This window comes from Melanaphis sacchari, unplaced genomic scaffold (assembly GCF_002803265.2).
Source record: "Melanaphis sacchari strain LSU unplaced genomic scaffold, SCAv2.0 Contig182_pilon_pilon, whole genome shotgun sequence".
Lineage (NCBI taxonomy): Eukaryota > Metazoa > Arthropoda > Insecta > Hemiptera > Aphididae > Melanaphis > Melanaphis sacchari.
In genome coordinates this window covers 771951-794982 of record NW_020270870.1, presented here as the reverse complement: position 1 = coordinate 794982, position 23032 = coordinate 771951, and the positions used below count along the sequence as shown (strand labels likewise).

Here is a 23032-nt window from a genome sequence, read left to right as displayed (position 1 = left end):
TTGAACAGTCTTTTAATTTTTACCCTTATCATAGTTACAAATCCCACATAACGGCTGTAATATACAGAATATGCTACTTATCAAAAGGATAAAATGAATATTATTTCAACTTTACAAAAACAAACAATAAAAAAAAAGTTAAAAAAATCAGTTCAATCGATTTCTGTTCAAGGTTTAAACACTTAGCGTTTACAACAAAAGTATATTTGTTTCAAACAATTTAAACATGTTTAAACCCTGAACTTTATAAATACAATTTCAATTACATAGACTTAGCATTGTTATAGACTAGAAAATGTTGATGCAATATACAATACTTAAATAATACGCTTACATATCATTAGAAATACCTAACAACCTAATACAAACAAAACATTCAATTTTACAAACCAAATACTAACTTATCAATTATCAACAATTAACTACATTTAAATACATTTTTAACTAAGTATGAACATTTTAAATTAATAACAAATATAACTTAAATAAGCAGTAACACAGTATGATAATAGTAATTTAAAAAAAAAATAATAGTTATTTTAAACAATAAAAATAATTTAACTATCTACTAAATATGGTCAATGGAATCAACAAATAAAGTTATAATCTTAATTTTGATTATAAAACATTAAAAATATAATCATCTTATTGGTTTCAAGTATTAGATATTAATAAATTATAATTGTATTTTGAACAAACTGTTAATTAAAAACATGATTAAATCTATGCTTCAATGATCTTAAAAATAAAATAAAATACCTATTGATTACAACTAGAACTAGGATTTAAATTACTCAATGATTTTTTTTTTTTTTTATGCATTGTTATTATAATAATTTAGTTATATCAATGAATTACCTTATATTGATAAGCATGATCTATTGTTACTTTGATTGTTTCAAATATAATAGTTAATAATTGCATATTTTAAAAATAAATTAAATAATTTATTATTGTTTATTTTAGAGTAAGAGGAACAAAAATTAAATTGATTACATAAAAAGTAGATTTTTTCAATTCATCATGAAATTATAAGATGATTTTTTTATAAAATTCTTTCACTTTATATTTGAAAAATATTGGTTACTTAATAATATATTTTTATTGAATATTTTAGCATACTATAACAAACTGAAATACATATCTTACTATTGTATATAACATAAATCCTAGCACCAGTTACAACTATTTGAAGATGATTTTATAAACGTTGATTACATTTTTTTAAATTTCAATTCACAAAATATAAAAAATGTCAATTTTAAGTTTGATTTGAATAAAGTTGCATTACTTCATTAATTTATAATATTTTATGTACAATGTTCAAAGTTAAATGTATAATATATACATTTAAAAATTTTAGGTTATGTTTGTATAAATCAAATATTAAATTAAAAATAATAGAAAGCATGACTAGGTTTTCCTTAAATCTAATACTTACCACTATACATAGACATCAATACAATATAAAAACTAAACATACCTCAATTAAAATTGATTCAAATTAAATGTTAATACAATTAGAAATAAAAAAATGGAAATTAATGAAAAGGAATAACTACACAATATTAATTCAATTTTTTTACACAATTTGTTCATATGAATCTAATTTAATGATGGATTTCTTTTACAAATTGAAGTTGAATAATTTTACATTTTGCAAAAGGTACGATTAAAAATTTAAATTGAATATATAAAAAACAGAGTTAACTAAAATAATAAAGTTTTTAAGGATTTAAATTTTCTTCTCATTCATTTTAAAGAATGGATGTTTCAAAGCAATATCGGCTGTTATTCGTGTCACTGGATTCAAACATAACAATTTTTTTAAGAGATCATATGCAGGATAAGGAAAATCATCAGCAACATTTAAGTAACAACTACAACTATCTGAAAAAACTTCACAGCCAGATAGTTGTATTGGTTTTGTACAAAAACTACAGGTTTCTAAACCATCACTTGAAGAAACAGCAGTTGGATTTAAAATTTGTACACTTGATCGATGACACAAAAGACGACAAATTGCTCGAAGATCAAGAGGAGGTTTTTGAACTTCACAAATTACATTACGACCTGATGTAAAAATAAATAAAATAATTAAAAAAATATATAATATATATTTTAAATATTTTAACTGACCTAACATTTTGGCTAAATTTTTAATAGCCCTATCCCCAAAAACAGTTATCATTTCAGCCAAACATGTAGAATCATTTTCTGCACTAAAGAAAGGATAACAGCGGCTCATAGCAATCAACATTATAACTCCAACTGACCAGATATCAAGAGCTAGAAACATATCAAATTCTTAAAAAATTATCATTTAATTTTAGACATTTTTATTGGATCAAAAGTTATTTATATTAAATTTTTCTTCACCACTTACCAGTATTTTGATATTTGTATTTTAAGAGAACTTCAGGAGCTCGAAATCCTGGTGTTCCTGCTCGAGGAGCTTTCATTTCCGGTCTTTTTATACAAATATTACATACTTTTAATTTCCCTACACAATCACATGTAAGGCGTTGCACTTTAGGAACAGCAAAATTATTTTTCTCCTATGTACAAAAAAGCACAATAAATTAACTAAAAATTACACAAAAATTCTTAAGAGTTATCTAAGTAAGCAATAAACTAACATGAAATAAATTAATCATAGCACTTGGATTACTAGGATTATTATTCTTAGGAACATCTAATTGTTTTTTAATAGGTGAATTTTCCTTTAATAATGGCTCTTTAGGCATCATTAGTTTAGTTCTTTTCTTTAAATTACATCCATGAGGTATAGAGTTGGTGTCATCCGCTATGTTTTGAAGAATACGTTTCTGATATGAACTTAATCGTATGTTTCCTACTGAACTTGATCGTTTATGGTTAACCTAAAATAATTTAAAAACAAATTTTAGTATCAATAACATTATAATTTTTATATAATTAACATAAAAATCAAGAAATATCTTACATCGAGATTATAGCTTGAACTATTTTGTTTATGAGAGAACATATCAGACTTATCAGACTTATTATCAGGCAGACTTTTTATTTCTTTACGTCTAGTAGGGTTAATGTTAGGGTGAGCAAGTCCAAAATCAGTGAGCATGAAACTACAAAATTAAAAAAAAATAAAATCACAAATAAAATTAATATGCCAAATTAAAAAAAAAATTATTATTACTTACGTTGAAGTAGAACGGTTATACAAAAAATTGCTGGGTTTCACATCTCTGTGAACAATATTAAAAGAATGTATCCTTTTTAATGCAATCAATAAGTTTTTAATGTAAAATCGCATTTCATTAGCATCCATTGTGCATAAATAGGTCTGAAAATCAATAAATATTTAATTATCTAATAATAAGATATAGAATACAAAACTATTATTAACTTTATTTATACATTAATATACATCATACAATCTTTAGAAATATTAATTACCAATGGATGATCATGTTTGAAATAAGGCATAACCAAGCAAACAGAACTTCCAATTCGCAATGAGGTTACTAATCCCATAACATTATCTTGTCCCCTGAAAATAAATAGAAAAATTATTAATGATATAAACTTAGAAAAATATATATTATGGTTTACATAAATACAAAAACATTCAGTTTGATTAATAATTAATCTAAAGGTAAAAATAATGTGTATGATCAATGATTAATCAAATTTAACTCTTAATCAGGTCAAATGAATATAATTAACATAATATTATACTAAAAATCATAACTCATATGGCGATAGTAGACTGTAGTAAAAACATTCTTGATATTTTTTTAACCAACTGATCAACAAATAACACTTATTCGCAATTCATGCACAAACCAATATAGGAAGAAATGGTTATCTAAGAAAAAAAATAATCTCTTCTCACCCGATCTTGAGTAGACAAAAAATTTCGCGACGTAACTTCTCTGGGTGTGTTGTTTGCTTGATGTGCTTGATGGCATATCGTTTCTTCTCGGCATCGCCCCTTGCATACGCCAAATATACCTTACTGAACGTACCGGCGCCAATTTTACTTTTGATGACAAATGTCTCACGTAACTTCTTGAACGACTCATCCTTCATCGGAACCTCTGTAAACACGTTAACAATTAAATAACATTATCGTACGACTAAACAAAAACACTACACGTCATTTCTACCCACTTTGATCGGACGTCTCGCCGGTAAAATCATTGTTGTTTTTACTGCTACTGGTTACAAAAGTATCCGAATTCGCTGCCATCATAGTACAGTCGGTTGTAGATGTGTGCGAAGGAGCGCAGGTGTGTATGTGATAGCGTGTGCGAGTGCGATTGATCTCTTCGGAAGAACCAAAAACGAGAACAGACACAATTACTCGCCAATAATTTGTTTAGACCGCGAAAAACCCGTTCCCGTAGAAGACTGATAAAAATCGAGTTTTGGCTCCGAAAAAATATTGTCGAAAAGGCGGCCAAGAAAATGTATGGTTAACTTGCTGTGTTGTTGTTGTTTACACCGGGAAACAGTGTGGCCGTGATCGCACGATTAAATGTACCTACCACAGCCGCCACCAGGGAGCGCACCGTTCAGGGAATTAAATAATTATAACAAATAACAATGATAAATATTAAATGATAATGTGAATGTCCACTTGTGTCTTGTGAAGTTAACATCGTAATTCATAAGCTCATAAATAAAATAAATACTAGCATTAAAAATTCATTGGAAATTTGTTTTTTTTTTTTTATCAAACAAAGTCTTGAAAATATAAATTTTAAATATCATGCTAAGGTTTAAATAATTTTTTATATAGAAAAACAATTTCATCGTTTTTATAAATATTTTTTTTGTTAGCTTCTAGCATCAATATTTAATAATTATTTAATGTTATGTTTAAGAAGGTCTCCTTTTTTTCCTCCAGATTTTTGGAAAATTACTGCATATTACGTATAGTAACTAATAAGCAGGGCTCGGAACTTCTAGCAAATGCATATTTTTTTTTGGTTCGTCCTAGAACATCCAAAGTAAGATACAAATATGTCTCACACTTTTCTGATATCATACACGAAATTTTTTAATTTTGCTATTTTTTGCATATTTACGGTTTTTACTACTATTTTGCTAATTTTAGGTTTTTAGTACTATTTTTAGGTATATTTTCACATAAATTCTTATCATAAGAGCTATTTTGCTGATTTGGAGTTATAAATGCTGTTTATGTGCATATTTTTAAAACGCGGTCTGTCTTATACGATATCACGGCCTGCCGCAACACAAACCACATTCTATGTGCTCGAGCCTTTAGACAGTTATCGTCGATTAAATCGGACAATTGAGCAATTCCGTTTGTTTCCAATGAATTGTTTATTTTTAAAATCGTGTCAGTCACATCGTTCTACCGCACTATCATCGGATTCGTTGTATTATCGTGCTGTCGTATTAACCATATACCAATGACTGAACACGGTAATTTTATTTTAGTGTTCCGTCGTCATTTAGGTGTGTCGTGTGTGCCATGTTCGATTGATCATAAACTGTTAAACATCCTCTCGTGTTTAAATTTCATATTTAAAATTGAACATTTTTTCCAATTTTTAGTGCTATTTATACCGCTTATATTAATGTTTTTATATGCATATTTAAGCGCTAAAATTAATTTTTTTAGTGCTATAACTTCCGAGCCCTGCTAATAAGACTGAAAATAAATCATAATATTATAGTATAATAAACATTATTAGTTATTACTCTCTTTTTATTTCAGAACCTAAACTACAATCGTTTTTTCAAAAGCTAGGTAGCTCTTTTATCATTGGAGGCGATTTTAACTCGAAACATATCAGTTGGGGTAGTCGATACACGAACACGCGCGGACGAATACTACACAATTCTATTTTAAAAAACAATATTAATTTTATTTCTCCTGATACGCCCACCTATTGGATAACCACCTATCTATACGAACGGACTACCTGATATATTAGATTTTTTCTTAACAAAAATTCCGAGACATCTCAATACACACATTAAAAACTTAAATAAACTATCTAGTGATCATACTCCAGTACTTCTAACCAGTGGGGCAGTACCAGAACTCAACACCAGGCAGACTGAGTTCTGGTCCCACGGATTGGGATCTATTCCAATATAATTTAGATAAACTAATATCACTAAATATCCCATTAAAAACACACGTTCAAATAAATAACACTGTAAACAAATTAACTTCTGCTATACAAAACTCAATCTCTACGTCCTCAACTTCAGAAACTCCAAATCCTTGAAAACAAAATAAACAATTGAACACACTTCCAATGTATATTAAAGAACTAATAAAAGCCAAGCGTAGAGCTAAAGCCACCTGGCAAAATTCAAGATATCCAACTGACAAAATTGTATTTAACCATTTTAACCAGCTAACAAATACTCTAAAAACTGAATTATCCAAACATAGATCCACTCAATTTGAATATCATCTAGAATCCCCAACTCCACCTGATGGCTCGATCTGGCGTACCACCAAAGCATTAATAAACCAACGTGATACTATACCTCCACTTATATGCCCAAACAACGAATTAGCGACATCCGACATCGAAAAAGCAAATATCTTTGCAAACCAGCTATCTGAAACTTTCACTCCACATCCTCCCACTCTACTAAACAATGACCATGAAAATACAGTTCATTCTTTTTTGTATGCATCACTACCAACATCGCTACCAGCCAAATCAACCACTCTGCAGATGCACTACCTGGCAGTGGCGCGACCAAGATTTTTTAAGGGGAGGGGCCAAAAAAATAATTACTTAAAAGTAGCAAGCAAATTTAATTATTGTTTTATTTTTTGATTAATATAAACATTGTAATTATAATGTAAAATTGAATGATAATTAAATGTAAAAAATAAAGGTAATGTGTTTACTGCTGTAACAATAAAATTACGGTATTTTAGAAAGATACAAAACGATTCAAGAAGGGCCGTATCCAGGGACCCTCCCTGTTTGCATCACTGCTACCTGGTCATTCTCTCTTCCAAGCATTACTGCTAACTGTAGCTTTACTTAAATTTTGTTAAAAATGACTTAAAAGTTACTTTACATTTTATGTTCCTTACATCTAATCGATTTTTATAATTAAAATATGTAAGATAACCATAATTTTATTAATATATTTACCATCTGTGTATACTAAAACAATTCAGTATTCTTGCCTTCCTAAACTCTTAGAAATTCTTGGAAGAATGTTGAAATATTATAATTACTTTTAATTAAATTTTAAAATAAATAACAAATACTATAATTTTGATTCATAAAAACAAAATCTTGAATTTTACATTGGTAAGTTTTAAGCTAAAACTAAGGATCAGCTACTTACTTATTGAACTCTAGATTACAATTTTATGGAAACAAAATTTCCTCTTCTCTTTCGTCCTTTTCAAACTAAAAACTGAAAACTCAAAGTTCAAATAAAAATGATTTTAGAAATCTTTTCCTACAATTTTAATTTAGTTTAATAAAATAAAATTAATAAGTTAATGGAAAAGCTTGGTATGAACTAACATACATTAACATATAATTTTATGATAATATTAAAATGAGATTTAAATTGTATAAATAAAATGTATAAGATTCACATTTTAACAGAATAAAACTATATTATATATAAATGTTTTTTATGAAAATCTGCAGATCATAATAAATTCAATTTATTATTAATGATTATTAACTTTAATTTATAAAAATAATTTACAGCTACCTAATTTATTTATATCTAACCCAAAATCTTTAAGTGTTGCCTTGGTTTAATAGCATTATGAACAAGTTGTACTGTCTTCTTTATTCGTCAATCTGGGATTAACAATCTTTATTAATCATCAATTATAGATATTGCAAGTTTACATAATTAATTATGACTTATAACTTCTTTAAAATAAATTATAAAATTGTCTAATATTAACTATATTAATATTAATAGTTGATCATTAGAAGTATAAAGACCAATGAATTTGAAGTAGTTTTTTTATATTATATAGAAAATATTTAAAACACAATATTTATTTTCTTTAAGTATGTATATATTTTTTTTTAAACATTCAAACATTAATAATACTAAATTCCAAGAATTACTAATTTCTACCATGTCTAACCATTATAATATGTATGTTTAATTGGTTATATATTAACTGTAATATTTAGGTTTAATAGTTTTCAAACTATAAAAATCTTTCATGTTTTGTGATTGTATTAATGAAAACATTGTGTAAACAGCAAACACAGAATGGAATGTAGTTTAATGATTGACATTTACAAAATACACAAGACAATATTTGTGAGTTAACCCAGAATTTTGGTTGACAATAATAACTTTTAAGATAAACTTAAATGACTTTGATCTTTTATGAAGCAATAAAGTATCGGTAAACGAAGATAGCAAGCACTCCCATTGTTAAAGGCAGCAACCATGATTTCCAAAGACTAAAAAATAAAAAAACATGAATTATTATAATACAAATATATTTATATCATAACTTATAATTAATAGTTTAAAATGATGAAATATGAAAAATTATTGTCATTTCAATAACGTTATCATTATTTTTCTAATAAATATTTTTTATGTCTTTCCCTTTATTTCAAATAAAACATTTAATACATTAAAACAAACTATTACAAGAAAATTTAATATAATGGACTAAAAATGGATAAAAATAAACTTTAACTTTTAATAAAAAATAAAATTAACATATATTATATATTTTGATAACATTTAACATTTTTTTTTTTTTAATTAAAAATAAAAAATATTTTTTATTTTATAATCATAAGTATTCATTACCATATTAAATAAAAAAAAAAGTGCTAAGTTATCAATATTATTAGTTATTAAATAACACAGCAATTTTAATCAGTCATAAGTTTTAAATTCTTTCGTAATATTATTGAACACATAATGTATTAAGAAATATAAATTTGTATGAATCAAGAGTAAATAATTTGAATAATCAAAAGGTCAGTAATATTTCAGACTTCAGTTACAATTATACCATTACACCACACCACAGCCCACAGGAAATGTTGTTATTATCGTAATAATAACTATAAGTTTTTACTAGTATATAGTAAATGGACAAAACTGATATTTTTAAACTCAGTTCATGCTTAAATAATACATATAAAATATAACTAATTGATTATTATAATATCATAATTAATAAGTAATAATATACTCAAATATTACATAAAATCTATATGGTTAACTTTTAACCTACTATTTTGAAATAAATATGTATGTTAATAGATAAACACAAATATATATTGTCAAAATCAATTATAAATAACTTACATAATTTAATTGCTAATTAAATTTTATTAACAAAATTCATTAATAAAAAAATTAAGCTAGTAATTTTTACTCGCAGCACTTTTAATATGGTGGCAAGTAGCAAAACCTATTTGGCATTATTAACAAAATGTTTAAAATGCAAATTATAATTTATGTGAAAACATATTAGTATTTTTAATTTTGTACACACATAACTATGTCCAAGGCTTGTAAACAAGAGTACTATGTTGAATTGTTGCATGTGCTCAACCTACTATGATCCTAAAAAATTATTTATTTAAAATGCACACTAAGATGTAAGTTATAACATGTTATAATCATGTTGAAATAGAAATAAAAAGATATATAATCTACACATAATTTTAAATCATACAAAGTAAGGACAATATAGTAATGAATTTTAAAAGTATATTTTTTTTTTTTTATTTACAATATTCTTAATTTTAAAAATTATTATAATATCTTATAAAAAAATGTATAAAATTTATAAAAAGAAGATGAACTATTAATTCAATTTAGCACTTATCAGTTATAGCAATATTGAAAAAAATTATGAATTTAATTTAAGAGGCAAGTACAGTACATATTTATTTATTATTTATTAAAAAAAAAATTAAGTAATAGTTTCAAATTAATTTGATTAGAGCAACAAATTATGTGGTTTGTTAACAATAAATTTAAACTATGTTAAGTAAATAAAAATGCATACCTATTAATAAAATATCCATATTAATTTTTAAAAATAATTAAAATGTCTACTTCCAAATCTTTTTTATATATATTTCTTAAAGAAAACACTTAGTATAATAATAAAAATTAATAATATAACACACAAACATAAATTTATTTTCTTAACACATCTTACTAACCTAAAATCATCACCAGGTGCACTTGATGATGCAGGTGTTGGTTTCTTTACGGGTTTCTTATTTTGTTTTTTATCTTCCTGTAATTAAAAAATTAAAATTAATTTTTAAACAATATAGTTAATTTTCTGACTTAAATTAATCAAAACAACTAAGGATGTTTTATTTATTAAAACATTAGTTTTGATTAATACAAAACTACAGTTTGATTAATTAAATAACTACTTAGTTTCAAAAATATTAATACTAACAGGCAACAGCTAAAAATACAAAAGAAAAAATTTAAAGAATATTAACATACTCAAAATTCAAATATAAACGTATAAGCTATAAATATTTACAATGTGCCTATATTCCCTATAATTTTTTTGTAGCTTATTCAAATGGATAATTATTAGAGCTCGGAAGTTGATGCATTTTGCATTTTTTTTTTTTAGAACTTTTTAAACGATGCTCTCCTGGCCACAAATCTGTTTCATAAGCATGTGAATCTAAATAACTAATTTTTATTTTGCATTTTTTGGTGTTTATTACTTTTTAAGTCATTTTTTGAGATTTTTAGGTCATTTTCCCACATTTTTAGTTATTTTTACTAATTTCACACTAGTTTATTTCTTATCGTTTCTTATTGACCATTATGCTGATAACTTAAACCACAGATATTTATAAAACAAATATTTTTAATTTTTTTAATTTTCCTATTTTAAGGACATTTTTGTCATATTTTTAATTTTATAGTACATTTTTTACATAGAGTAAAATATTTAAAAAAATGTATTTTTATTAATATAAAACTAATATTTGTAATTTTTTTAGGACATTTTTTATTGTTTTTAAGGTCATCAACTTCCGAGCCCTAATAATTATTAATAATAACATGTTCATTTTGTTTGTTCAATTAATACAATTTATATGAATTTAATAATTTTTTATTAATACATTTACTGGAATAAAACAATTATGTAAGTAAAATTATTATATTGAAAATATAAATAATTTACTAGTTTTTTAGATGAAAAATACAATTAGCTAATTATACAGTAACACCAGAAGCTTGTGAAATCTGACATTTCGTCATAAGCATTAAGTGGTTAAATTAAATCGGTTAATTAAAAGTATATAATTATTTTAATATGCTATAATAATTTTAACAAATAAAAAAAAAGGCATAAATAGGAATATATAATTTAAGAGTTCTGTTATAAAATAAACTAATAGACTTAAAATTAAAATTCTTTCCTTATCACATCTACAGCATACAAATCTATACATTAGTTTTTGTTTTCAGTAAAAGTAAGTTGTAATATCTAACTACACATACATAACTATATTATTTATTGTTGTTTTTATCAGTAGAATGGCGAACTTCCTTTACTTGTGATACAACAAAAGTTAATTGACCCTTATTCATCTCAAACACTTATTAGTAAAACTAAAAACTAGAAAGTAAAGTACTTCAATATATGACATCTAGATGTCTATCTAAAATTACAATCGGAAACCCATATTAATCAATTTAGTAATAATATGATATTGGACCATTATTGCATCGTTGTCTCTGGTTTACTTTATTACAAAACATAATAAATTAAGTTAGTACATCAACATACAAACATTACGAATGATATATAACCATTAATAATTAACCAGCTAACCAAACACTATGTTTGAAATCAAGATAAGTACTCATTATAACTGATATATAATTTACCAAACAATATTTGTCATCATAATCAATAAAATATAATTTAGATACTGAGTGTGTAGTAAAAATGTGCATACAAAGAGGAACCAGAACATTATCAGTTATCACAATCAGCATAATATTCAATATGGTATATATTTATGGCAAGGAAACTTACTTCTATAAGTTCTCCAATCTTGTATTTTTGCATGACTTCGCGTGCATCACTAGAGTGTCCAACATCTTCAAACTCTTCGGTTGCATCCTTGCCAGCTTGTTCCAACAGAACCTCTTCACCGCCGGGATGCTATAAGCGAAAACAAAAACTCGGGTTAAACAATAGATTAAACACATGGCCAGACGACGTGCACTCGGTTAAATATAACCGAGGTGGACGCAACTATAAAAACGGCAGTGGACATACGTCGTTTAGGAATTCTGTGACATCGTATACGCAATCGTTGATTACGATCCACGGATTTGTAGCGTTTGCATTAGCGGCAACCTCGGCCAAAGAGTACTTTTTCACTTCTTTTTCGCTCATCGTGACTTACGGGCAATTTGTTACACTGCGGCAAGGGGTATGATGGAATAGCGTGGATCGCGAATACGAACGAGTTACGGGTGAAAAACCGAAAATAAAAACACTAACAACGCCTACGCACGACTGTAAAAATAATATTTTATAATAATGTTATCGGATATCGACTACCGACAAAGCGCACAAGAATTAGCAAACGAACAGAGGTTTGGCTGCGTAATATCAGCAGGTACTGACTACAATAATTACGTAGTTATGAGGGGAACGGGCAGCAAGCAACGACCAACGGAATTGCAGACTGAAATAGACACGAGTACACGAAACACGACGGTCGACGATCGGAGTACCGGACCGGTATTCGTGATCCGTACGCGGTATTACGAAGAGGTGGGAGCGGTGAAAATGACGAGGTGAAGTAATTGCGCCGACCACTGACTGTCACGGCGAATTGTTGGTGTTCACGCCGTTCACGGTTATATTATTTTATGTTTAGAAATTTAGAATCCTTAGATCGACAAACGATTGTGATTACTAATTAGCGACTTTATCATCGAAATTGATAAAGATAAAAAGATTGGTAATACCGTTGATTGTGGACATTATAATATCATATTTTTTAAATTTTTTTTTTTATAAGTAATGGTATTATTCTCTAGTTACCACGATTTAAGAAAAACGTCCTACGTGTAATGTTCAAGAATTAAGGATATCAGTTAACATTTTAGAATTTAATTAAATCAAGATAATTAATCGCTATATCGCCTATATCCTGTGATGATTATTGATCAACAATTTAAACATTAATTATTATCGTTTAACAATAGCAATTATCATTATTTAATATTTATCTTATTTATTTGTGGTGGTAATACTTCAGAGAGAACCACGTTTATTACAAAGGCGTTATACTCATTATTCCGATAGTCGATGCTATAATGTACTACAGTCACACAATTCAACAATTGTGACTAAATAGTAAATTATGCTTTAATATCATGTTACTATGATAACGTGATATTTTGATAGGTACTCATATTTTTGTTGTATAATTAATATTTATTTGATTATACACTAATGCACTATCACTCTACACTATTCACTTTAATATTATACAATCGAATTATATCACAAGTTCATATAAAAAAAAAACATAATTTGATATGTTTTTTTTTTTTAGGTCCTTAGCACAGTTACTAGGTACCTATAATACTGGAAATCTGGAAATCGACAGTGTTAAATATTTTTTTGGAACGTTACATGTTAGTTGAACTTGTTATGACAAATCATGTCAATATGTCATATCGGTAGTTCTTTTTTTCTAAATTTCCGTTGCATTATTAGCACTCTTATTGAATATCAATTCATTTGGTTTACCATGGGTGAGCAAAAAATGCGGTTCTATTGCACATCACAAAAAATTTTCTATGATTTTATCTGACGATTCTGATGCGTACCTACACATTATTCATCACATTATAGTATTACCTATTAAGTATTAAGTTACAATAAATCGTATATATACGCCATTGCTGCGTCAACAATGCGTGACGACTGCGCAACACACACTCGTTTCGATTCTCTCCAACTCACCTCCGACAAAAGAATAATTATTGCCCTTGACTTCCTCGGACTAATGAATGATACGATTTCAGACTTCAGTAGTTCATAAAAAATATGGTTCATTTATGAATTGATATTTGACGTTTGTGAGAGGAACTTTATCAATTACTAGTTGCTACAATATATACCTACTGGAAACTGTGATAATATTTAAATATCTACATTCTATATTATAATAATTAGAGTTAGGTATTACCTACCTTCTATTATTAAACAATATAAAAATTAAAAATTGATAGTTTTTCATGAATTGACTATGATCAACATGTATGTGCTGAAAAGTAAAAAGTAAACTATGGATTTAGGTTATGAGTTATGACACAAACGATTTTGTTGAATCTATTGATGAATTATTGTTTTGCATAAAAGTCATCTGTTTTAGACCTTTGATCTTGCATGTTTGTTGTATTTATCAATTATAGTTGATTTAACACGAAGTTTCCCTAAAAAATGTAATTATACCAATGGATTAATCCTATCTTAAGCTCCAATGAATTTAAACTTGGAAATCTCCAATCAAGAATCTAAAGTCTATAAATGATTCCATAAAAAATTAGATAATCATTCAAATCCGTTCGTACCAAATGTATCCTCTCTAGGAGTAATATCAATGGATACTTTATCTTATCATTTAATCATCATATAATTGTTTTTTTGATCAAATTTTCTTATTTTCTTATTTATTAATTAATTAATTAATATAGATTTTTCAAATTGAAAAAAAATGTAAGCTACACATATTTTTAGTATATTGAATGATTTAGACTAAGCATAAAATACGATTCTAAAATGACAAATAATTATAGACAAATCATATAATAATAATTGTGTTTTCTTTAACCAATGACAACTTTACACAAACAAAATAATATTTGTGAGTTACTAAACAAAACAAAAAAAAAAAAACGTTGTGTAAGCTCCTCTTTAAAATTCAAAGTTTAAAAATTTTACTTCAAGTTACACATTCTCAATATATAACTATCTATCTACCTACTATGTGTACCAAATTTTAGAATTATGAGAGTAATATACTTGGCTGTATTCGCTTATACACATAAAAATTATTATTTATTAATATATATTGATATAATCAGTATACATCATACACATTGATTTAAACATTTTAAAATTAAACTATTTAAACAGAAATACAGATAATATACAACTATAACTACTAGGTATTTGCTAATTTATCCTAGGTATATATTAAGCAATTATATTCTCAAGCATCCAAGTTTAACACTTGTTTTATTAAAAAATAATAAATAATATTTTTGGAAATATTTTTTCAGAATGAAGAGTAGCATAGGGATACTTAACTATTCTGCAAAATATTAATTTACTTAATATTTTATTAATACCTAATTGATCACAAAATTTTTTAATATAATTGAGCAAATTTGTCGGCTTATTTAGGGATGTAAAAATATTAAAGAAAATGTACACAATCAAGCATACAAATACTGCAATATTATCATTAGAATAATAATTAATATGTGTTCATTATTGGAATGAACTTGAATATTTGATATTATGTAAAACAGCTATAGAACTATATTATACAACATATTAATTTAAAAAAATTACAATAATATGGTATGAATTAAAAAACGATTGCATATGTACATTGGGTATACATGATGTTCCTGATGACCCGTTAATGAATAATAATAAATAGTAAATAATTAGACAAGGTAATTTTCAATTACTAAGTTAAAAATATACTTAGAGATAAATTATTTTTTATTTTTTTATTCTACGTAATAAGAATAATACATTTTCAATATCTTATAATTTAAATACTAGCAGAAAACTTTTATATTTTATTATATACTTTAATTTTATAGTATAACTTAAGCCCATTACGGCATTGCATACTGTGGGAAGTTTAAAAATTATGCTATTCTCAATCATAACTTAGGTTACCTAATCTAACATTCCCACATTTCTCCGCCCATCTAATCTTTAAACTGATAATTATCTATAGACTATAATTAATTAACTACTGTTCACTTATTGTTTAAAGTTCAATTTTTAAATATTTGGTTTCTGAAACGTTTTCTTCTTATGGTTTTAAAATTTTAAATGTTTGCTGTTCAAAAATATATATAAGACTTAAAAGTAAAAGCTAAATTTAATTGCTATTAATTAGCATTCACTCATCCATTTTACATAGGTAATATGTATATTTCAATAACATCTACCTTAATTGGTTTGTACCTTGACTGGTTCTCCAAGTTTGAAGTTAACCGCAGGGTTAACAACCTTACCATAGAAAACAACATTTGTTATGAAAGCATCGCAAATTTGTAACATTTGTGTAATAAACTACCACTATACTCGTATAAATCTAAACATCTTAACCTAGAAATAAGATGCAAAGAGAGTAATGCTAAAATCTTTATGAAATAATATTATACTTGTATAAATTGTATTTAATTTCGAAAAATACATCAAAAATTTAACTTATAAAATAAATAATATACAATATAGTGTACGCTAAGGCTAAAAGTTTAGAGTATAATATAATTTATATATAATATTTAACTTCAAATAAATTGACATAATAAGAGTAATTTTTATAGAGGTTTGTTTGATATTACTATTAAGTAGGCACTTATTTTTAAGTGACCAAGTTCGATTCACGAAGGTCAAATACCAAGGCTACTTAATTTTCTAAGTACGGTAATTTTAATTATTATGAGTTAAAATGTATTAACTTATTACATATCTATGTCATATACGAGTACTAATGATATTAATAGACATGGTTATATTATAAATCCTTTATTTTTTTTTATACATCGTTTTAATTATTATTTATACTATATGTAAAAAAAAAAATAGTTTAATTGATAATATAAGTGTACTAATAATAGACAACATAAAAAAAAATGATAAAATATGAGTCTGACACATATTTCATCTATGATTTTTATATACAGAAATCTTACCATACAAAACTTGTTTAATGTATAATATACATTGTATATTTTAAACGCTTTATTAATGAATGTTGTTTTCTATAAATACGTATTGCTTCTAATGTAATACGAATGAATAATTTATATACCTAATAGTTAGTTATAATTTAACTAAATATTTTGAAAATGTCATTGTATAGGTATAGAAAATAATAATTTAAGTAATGGTGATAAAGTAGCTATTTTAAGTTTCTGTGGATTATATTTGTCGAATAATAACAAAAATCTTATGTTATATTTAAAAAATTTATAAATGCAAATTAAAAGTTTCGATTAAAATATAACTAACATATTTTTTGTGATTTTGACGATGTTGAAAACATTTAAACTTTAAACGTTTATAAAAAAATTGTGATTATATATTTCAGATATTTTTTAGTTGTGAAAAAAACTTATAAAAAGAGTTGTATTTAAATTCCAATGTTTTACACGAACAAACAATTTATTACATACAAATTGTTATGCTAAAAAATAAAAAATAAAAATCAATTAAGATAAATCAGTCTAAATAAATTTCTCTTTAAGTCCTAAAGAATTCACTCAACTTCAAATAAATAACAAACTAATTCCAGTTCAGCCTTCTACAAAATACTTAGGAATCATACTTGACAAGTGTCTCACGTGGGCTAAACATACAAAATTCAAATGTAAACAGGCAAATACGACTTCACTAACTCAGACTACTTTTCGTGGTTTATTACCAATGAATCACTTCATAATAAAGACCTTAAAATGCCCACTGTCAACTAACTTGCTAAAAACCAGTACAAACGTTTCCACGTTCAATTATTAAGCCACCTAAATCCACTCATCAGCAACATGTCCTCCTCATCTCTTCCTGATAATGTTAAACGTTATCTAAAGCGAAATTGGTTCAGAGATTTGCTTTATTAAAAAAAATTAAAAAAAAAAAATTATTAAAACAATAAGTTATAGACTATAGTATGACGATCGATAGATGTTAAAGTAATAAGTTTAATTAATTGGAAAACTTTACTTTCTATGAATTGCAAACGTGGATTAATTAGGTATAAGTATTTAAAACAAAAATAAAATGATAAAATTTAAAATATTTTAGTAGGTACGTCAGACATTTCAATACACATTTTATTTTTAAGTTCATAGGATACTCGATTATGGATAATTTAAACATTCAGTAAATGATAATTTAGTTACCTATGACATCTATTTTTTATTTTTATTATTATTTTTTTTTATATAGGTATTTATATTGTTATATAGATACTAGTGTACTACACAATATTATAGTTTTATAAAACGCAGCTTATAAGTTATAGGTACTTTTTAAAAAGCACTAATATTTAAGTTTCTCAATTATAAAAACATATAACAACAATTGTTAATATAATACAAAGGATTTTATTATAAGATAACTAAAAATCAATAAAATATTGTATATTATTATAATATAAATCATCTTTAATTCTTAATAAAATACAGACCTGCAATTGGATTGCTTACCACACAGGTAAAATAATAACTGAAGGTTGTACCATATAAAACCATAATATGACATATAAATATAAGCATTTATCATTTACTTAATTCAAATTAATTATGTACCTACATATTAATATTAAATACTAAATAGCAATAGCTTAATATTTCAGCTCAAGGACTTTAGAATTCAGTACTTAATTACGTTCATAAAAGTACGGTTTAAATTATGACAACGATAATTTGGTCAATAAACTATCAACGCATATGTACAGATATTTGTTATAAAAGAATAAACTTCACAAAAAAAAAAAACCATTCTGAAATATTTAATTTTAGTAATAAAAAATATTTGTACAAAATATTAAGTAATAAAAACGTGAATAATAAAAAAATGATCGTATATTATAGGTGTATTATATGAAATAAAAGAAATGTCATTGATAATGTCAGTGTTATGAGTTTATGACGTTGAATTATTATTCAGTGTATTAAAAGATATGTTAGATAGATGCATATTAAACAGTATCAGAATAGTAGTGATGGTGAAATTGATTGGTCATTATAGAAAAGATAGTAATTTCATTTTTGTAGCAAAATATTGAAACATTTCTAATAATGTTTATTACTTGACTATGTATAATATTATAACATTTACATTTATTGCAAGACTATATAATATATTTAATAAAATAAAATAAAGTAATAATAATAATACTGTTATCAGTGCCATCTAAAATAATACGTGATGTAAAACCTATTTTCATACACTATATTATATAAGTATTAAGTATAGAACTATAACAATCATATTATATTTTTACCATATACCTATATATAAAGTGTGTATATGTTAACCTAGTATGAAAACTCACCTCATCTTTTGAAGACAACTTTCCTATTTTTAAATCGCTCATTAATTTGTAAGCTTCATCTGAGTGTCCTATACTATCGAAACACAATGTTGCATCTGTTCCTGCTGCTTCAATAAGAACTTCTTCACCTCCCGGGTGCTAAAATCATAATGTAACCATGCTTTTATTATATATATATTTAAATAATCTGATATTTATTTTAATTATATTATATATTTTGTAATAAATTTAATAAATTCATAATTCTTAAAAAAAGTTAATTACGCAAAATAAATGTTTCCATGTGGTATCACAATTGGAGCGGTAACTACGATAGTATTACTTTTACTTTAATTTCATTATTTATTATACATTAATACTAAAAGACTTATAAAAAAATAGCTATATTTTTACAAATAAATGTGTACAATATATGCGCCGTGGTGACCAATACATACATGATACATCTAAAATATATTTATACATATGATATAAAAGTGATATAAAAATAACAATGTAGTTGCAGTATCTATCTCTACAGGTGTTCCTTTTCAGAAATGATAATGTTCAACCATCAAGTAGAATTCACCTAACAATTATTCAGACTGGGATAATACAACAGTTTTTTGGTGGTGGATGGTCGGTAAGTCTTCTTTCCTAGATCAGGGGTGTTCAAACTACGGCCCGCGGGCCGGATGTGGCCCCCGAATAAGTTTTTACCGACCCGCCAAATAACTGAAAATATTCTAAAAATATGTATAGTTTCCATAGTGGTTATCACGCGCACGAGCAATTATCAGTTGTATTGGCTGTAATTTATAAATTATACATGAAAATTAAATGTGATCATACATTTTGGCCTGCTAAAAGCTTTTTTTATTTTATGTGGGCCTCAGATAAAAAAAGTTTGAAGATTCCTGTTCTAGACGACATATTTTCTAGACCCATACAGCAAGTCCAGAATATCCAATAATAATTTTTATTATTAAAATGTCCATGGTTAGGTTCAATTTTAAAGGTAACAGGAAATATTTCGAACGCATGGCTTTGAGTTTAATTCGGGTTTTTTTTACTTACATATAAATATATCTGTTTTTGATAAATTTTAATTGTTAACTAATTTTTATAGGCGCATGTGCAGTAAGATAAAAAAATTTTAAATAGGAACCACTATTTTTGAGACTGGATTTGGATTGCTTTATTTTTTCTGAGCAACTTTGATCTTTACAGTTTTTTGATATCTTCAAAATTTACACTTTTGGGACAGTCGAAAGTTTTAAAATAGGCAATTCCTAGTAGTTGTAATATATTTCAAGGCTCTATTTTAATCACGCATTTACAGGTATTATTTAAAAACATAATTTATTAATAATTGTATTAATAATTTAATAATTTTAATAAAAATAAATTGTTATATTTCTATAGGTAGTTTTAAAATTATTATTTTTTTATTTCACAAAAATTTTGACAATTTACACATACTTCTTGTCCTATATATGTGTCGAATATAAAATAAAACGAGAATAATGAATTTTACGATGAAATTATATGAACAAACAAGCGATAAAATTGACAAACTGTAACTATCGATAACAATAAACGATTATAATGGTTTTATTGTGTCTAAAAAAATAATAACAGGCGAAAATAATATTGAACAAAATTAATTCTGAGTTTAGTCACACACGGTCTTTTTGACAGGTTTGTGACTTTAAAAACACCTATAAATTCAATAAACAATAGATAATTGTCTTAAATAGCATTAAATGATTTAAACTTGGACATAAAGGTATTAAAGTACACGAAATAATGTAAATTACTTACAATGAGTAATTTGAAATATTATAAATACTCGGATTTTTAGACAGCGATGCAACTAAAGGGGAGTTAATGAAAATTAAATTATTTGGGATGTACAATAATCATCCCATAATCTATAATCTGGGTATGTATAATAATAATATAGTATTATATTTTAAATAATGATTAAAATATTTGACTTTATTTATAAAAAAATAAATATTCTAATTAATAATTACCTCTTCATGATTTTGTTATGTTAAACGTAAGAATCTTGTAAACAATTGCTATCGCTAGTCAATGATAAAAATACGAATTTATAATAAAAGAAATAATATGAAAATATTAAAGTACCTACGTATAATCATAGATTAAATATACTTAATTATGTATTAATATGTAATAGATTATATATTGTTATTAGATTTTATATTTAATCTATGGTAGGTATAATCAACAATAATTTTCTTAGGGTATTGATATACAAACATTATCGACTAGCGACTTGTTACGCAAAATTAAGTATTACTTGCTATAAACAACCTGGGGATCAATTCGGACGTTTTAGAACCAACTTGGAAGTGCCTATAAAATTAGTTTTGTAAATATTTGTACATAATTTATTTTATAATATATTATAGGTTAATAGGTATGAATAATACTTAAATTATATTTGACATAAACCTTAATTACTATTTTATTTATTTATTAAAACAATTTAAAATGTATACAGATAAGAGTATAATAAATAAATACGATAATTAATGTTGATTAGTAAATGGTAAAAAGTTAGCATAAATGGGCAAGCACTCTGCAGTATCATCCGAGACCCGACCATACTATTTAATAACGTGAAACAATTTTAGCGATTAAGTTTTTATAATAATGTAATAATGTGAGAGTATATTATGTTATGATACTTATAAAGTACTCACTACTGTAATAAAATTGGTAATATCATATACATTTCCATGAATGCTGATCCAAGCATCGCTAGTTGTTTTATGATTAGATACTGTGGTAGGAGTGTAACAACGTATAGACATATTAAATTTTTTTATTATCAATCGTTCCTTTACAAATAAAGCTAACAAATTTGTAAAAAGACTAAAAACTATAACTATATATTTAAAAAAACATTATTACACATTTAGAAGTCGAATTGTCGTGTGGTACTATAACTGCCTACTAACAATAATTATTGTATGTTAACATCGAATCATTTGAATACAATGTGCGAGTTTAGGAAGTGTCGATCTTTAAAACAAAGCATAGAATATACATAAAATTATGTGTATGTACGCTGAAATATTTACTATGTAGTACCTACATGAAGTAGACTAGTAAGTATAATGTATACATTCTGGTACCTGATGATTATTATGTCAGCCTTTGGATCGATATTAAATTATTTGAACTGGTATGATTAATTAATAACGGATTATATAATAATCATTACCGAAACTATTTAAATAAAAGTATAAAAATACTTATGTAATATGGAATTTTAATAAAATATTTTAAATACTTAACTAAAAATTGATTTTTTTGTTTTATTGTTGTTATAGTTTTTGTTATTTACAATAATCCATTCAGCTTATTATATAAGATTAAACGACTTGAAATAAATTTAAGTTAATATTTATGCATTATATTATAAATTATTTAAATATATTTATTAATAACCTACATTCAATATATTTATGATTAATATTTTTTTTATTTATTAAGTGTGTTTAGGTCTCGGCTCCATACCCATTAGTCTACTCGCTTAGTTTAGATCAATTGAAAACTTATAATTTATAAATATATAATATATATATAATTAATTTATATATTAATCCTTTACTTTATTAATATATAATTTGTAAAATATTTAAATATTAAAAACTGACCACAAAAAAAAATTA

The 23032-nt window shown here is 25.3% G+C and overlaps 2 protein-coding genes across 3 annotated transcripts; both read right to left on the bottom strand.

The window, feature by feature from the left end:
- Positions 1 to 1593: 1593 nt before the first annotated feature.
- On the bottom strand, positions 1594 to 4622 carry LOC112592608 (cell division cycle 7-related protein kinase-like). The gene is made up of 9 exons (XM_025336725.1): positions 4156 to 4622; positions 3878 to 4082; positions 3439 to 3532; positions 3183 to 3325; positions 2966 to 3107; positions 2640 to 2882; positions 2387 to 2558; positions 2140 to 2289; positions 1594 to 2073 (listed from the first exon to the last, which is right to left on the bottom strand). The coding sequence occupies exons 1-9, from the start codon at positions 4235 to 4237 to the stop codon at positions 1736 to 1738; spliced, it is 1569 nt and encodes a 522-aa protein (XP_025192510.1). The 5' UTR covers positions 4238 to 4622; the 3' UTR covers positions 1594 to 1735.
- Positions 4623 to 8233: 3611 nt separating this feature from the next.
- Positions 8234 to 22224, bottom strand: LOC112592634 (cytochrome b5). Of its 2 annotated transcripts, XM_025336757.1 has the most exons (5): positions 22058 to 22224; positions 19344 to 19481; positions 12044 to 12172; positions 10185 to 10261; positions 8234 to 8447 (listed from the first exon to the last, which is right to left on the bottom strand). In XM_025336757.1, exons 1-5 carry the CDS (start codon positions 22166 to 22168, stop codon positions 8369 to 8371), a joined length of 534 nt encoding a protein of 177 aa, XP_025192542.1. In that variant the 5' UTR covers positions 22169 to 22224; the 3' UTR covers positions 8234 to 8368. The 2 variants fall into 2 exon arrangements, with proteins under 2 accessions (XP_025192542.1, XP_025192543.1); XM_025336758.1 differs by lacking the exons at positions 19344 to 19481; positions 22058 to 22224 and adding an exon at positions 12290 to 12923.
- Positions 22225 to 23032: the final 808 nt, after the last annotated feature.

Bases quoted from the DNA above. Each gene is read 5' to 3' on its own strand.
- LOC112592634 (XM_025336757.1), bottom strand. From the start codon at position 22,168: ATGTCTATACGTTGTTACACTCCTACCACAGTATCTAATCATAAAACA. The intron at 12,173-19,343 runs GTGAGTTTTCAT...TTTCGCTTATAG, and splicing joins AGTTGTCTTCAAAAGATGAG to CATCCCGGCGGTGAAGAGGT. The intron at 8,448-10,184 runs GTTAGTAAGATG...TTTATTTTTTAG, and splicing joins GCACCTGGTGATGATTTTAG to TCTTTGGAAATCATGGTTGC.
- LOC112592608 (XM_025336725.1), bottom strand. From the start codon at position 4,237: ATGATGGCAGCGAATTCGGATACTTTTGTAACCAGTAGCAGTAAAAAC. The intron at 2,883-2,965 runs GTAAGATATTTC...AAATTATTTTAG, and splicing joins GTTCAAGCTATAATCTCGAT to GTTAACCATAAACGATCAAG. The intron at 2,074-2,139 runs GTCAGTTAAAAT...TTTTTACATCAG, and splicing joins AAATTTAGCCAAAATGTTAG to GTCGTAATGTAATTTGTGAA.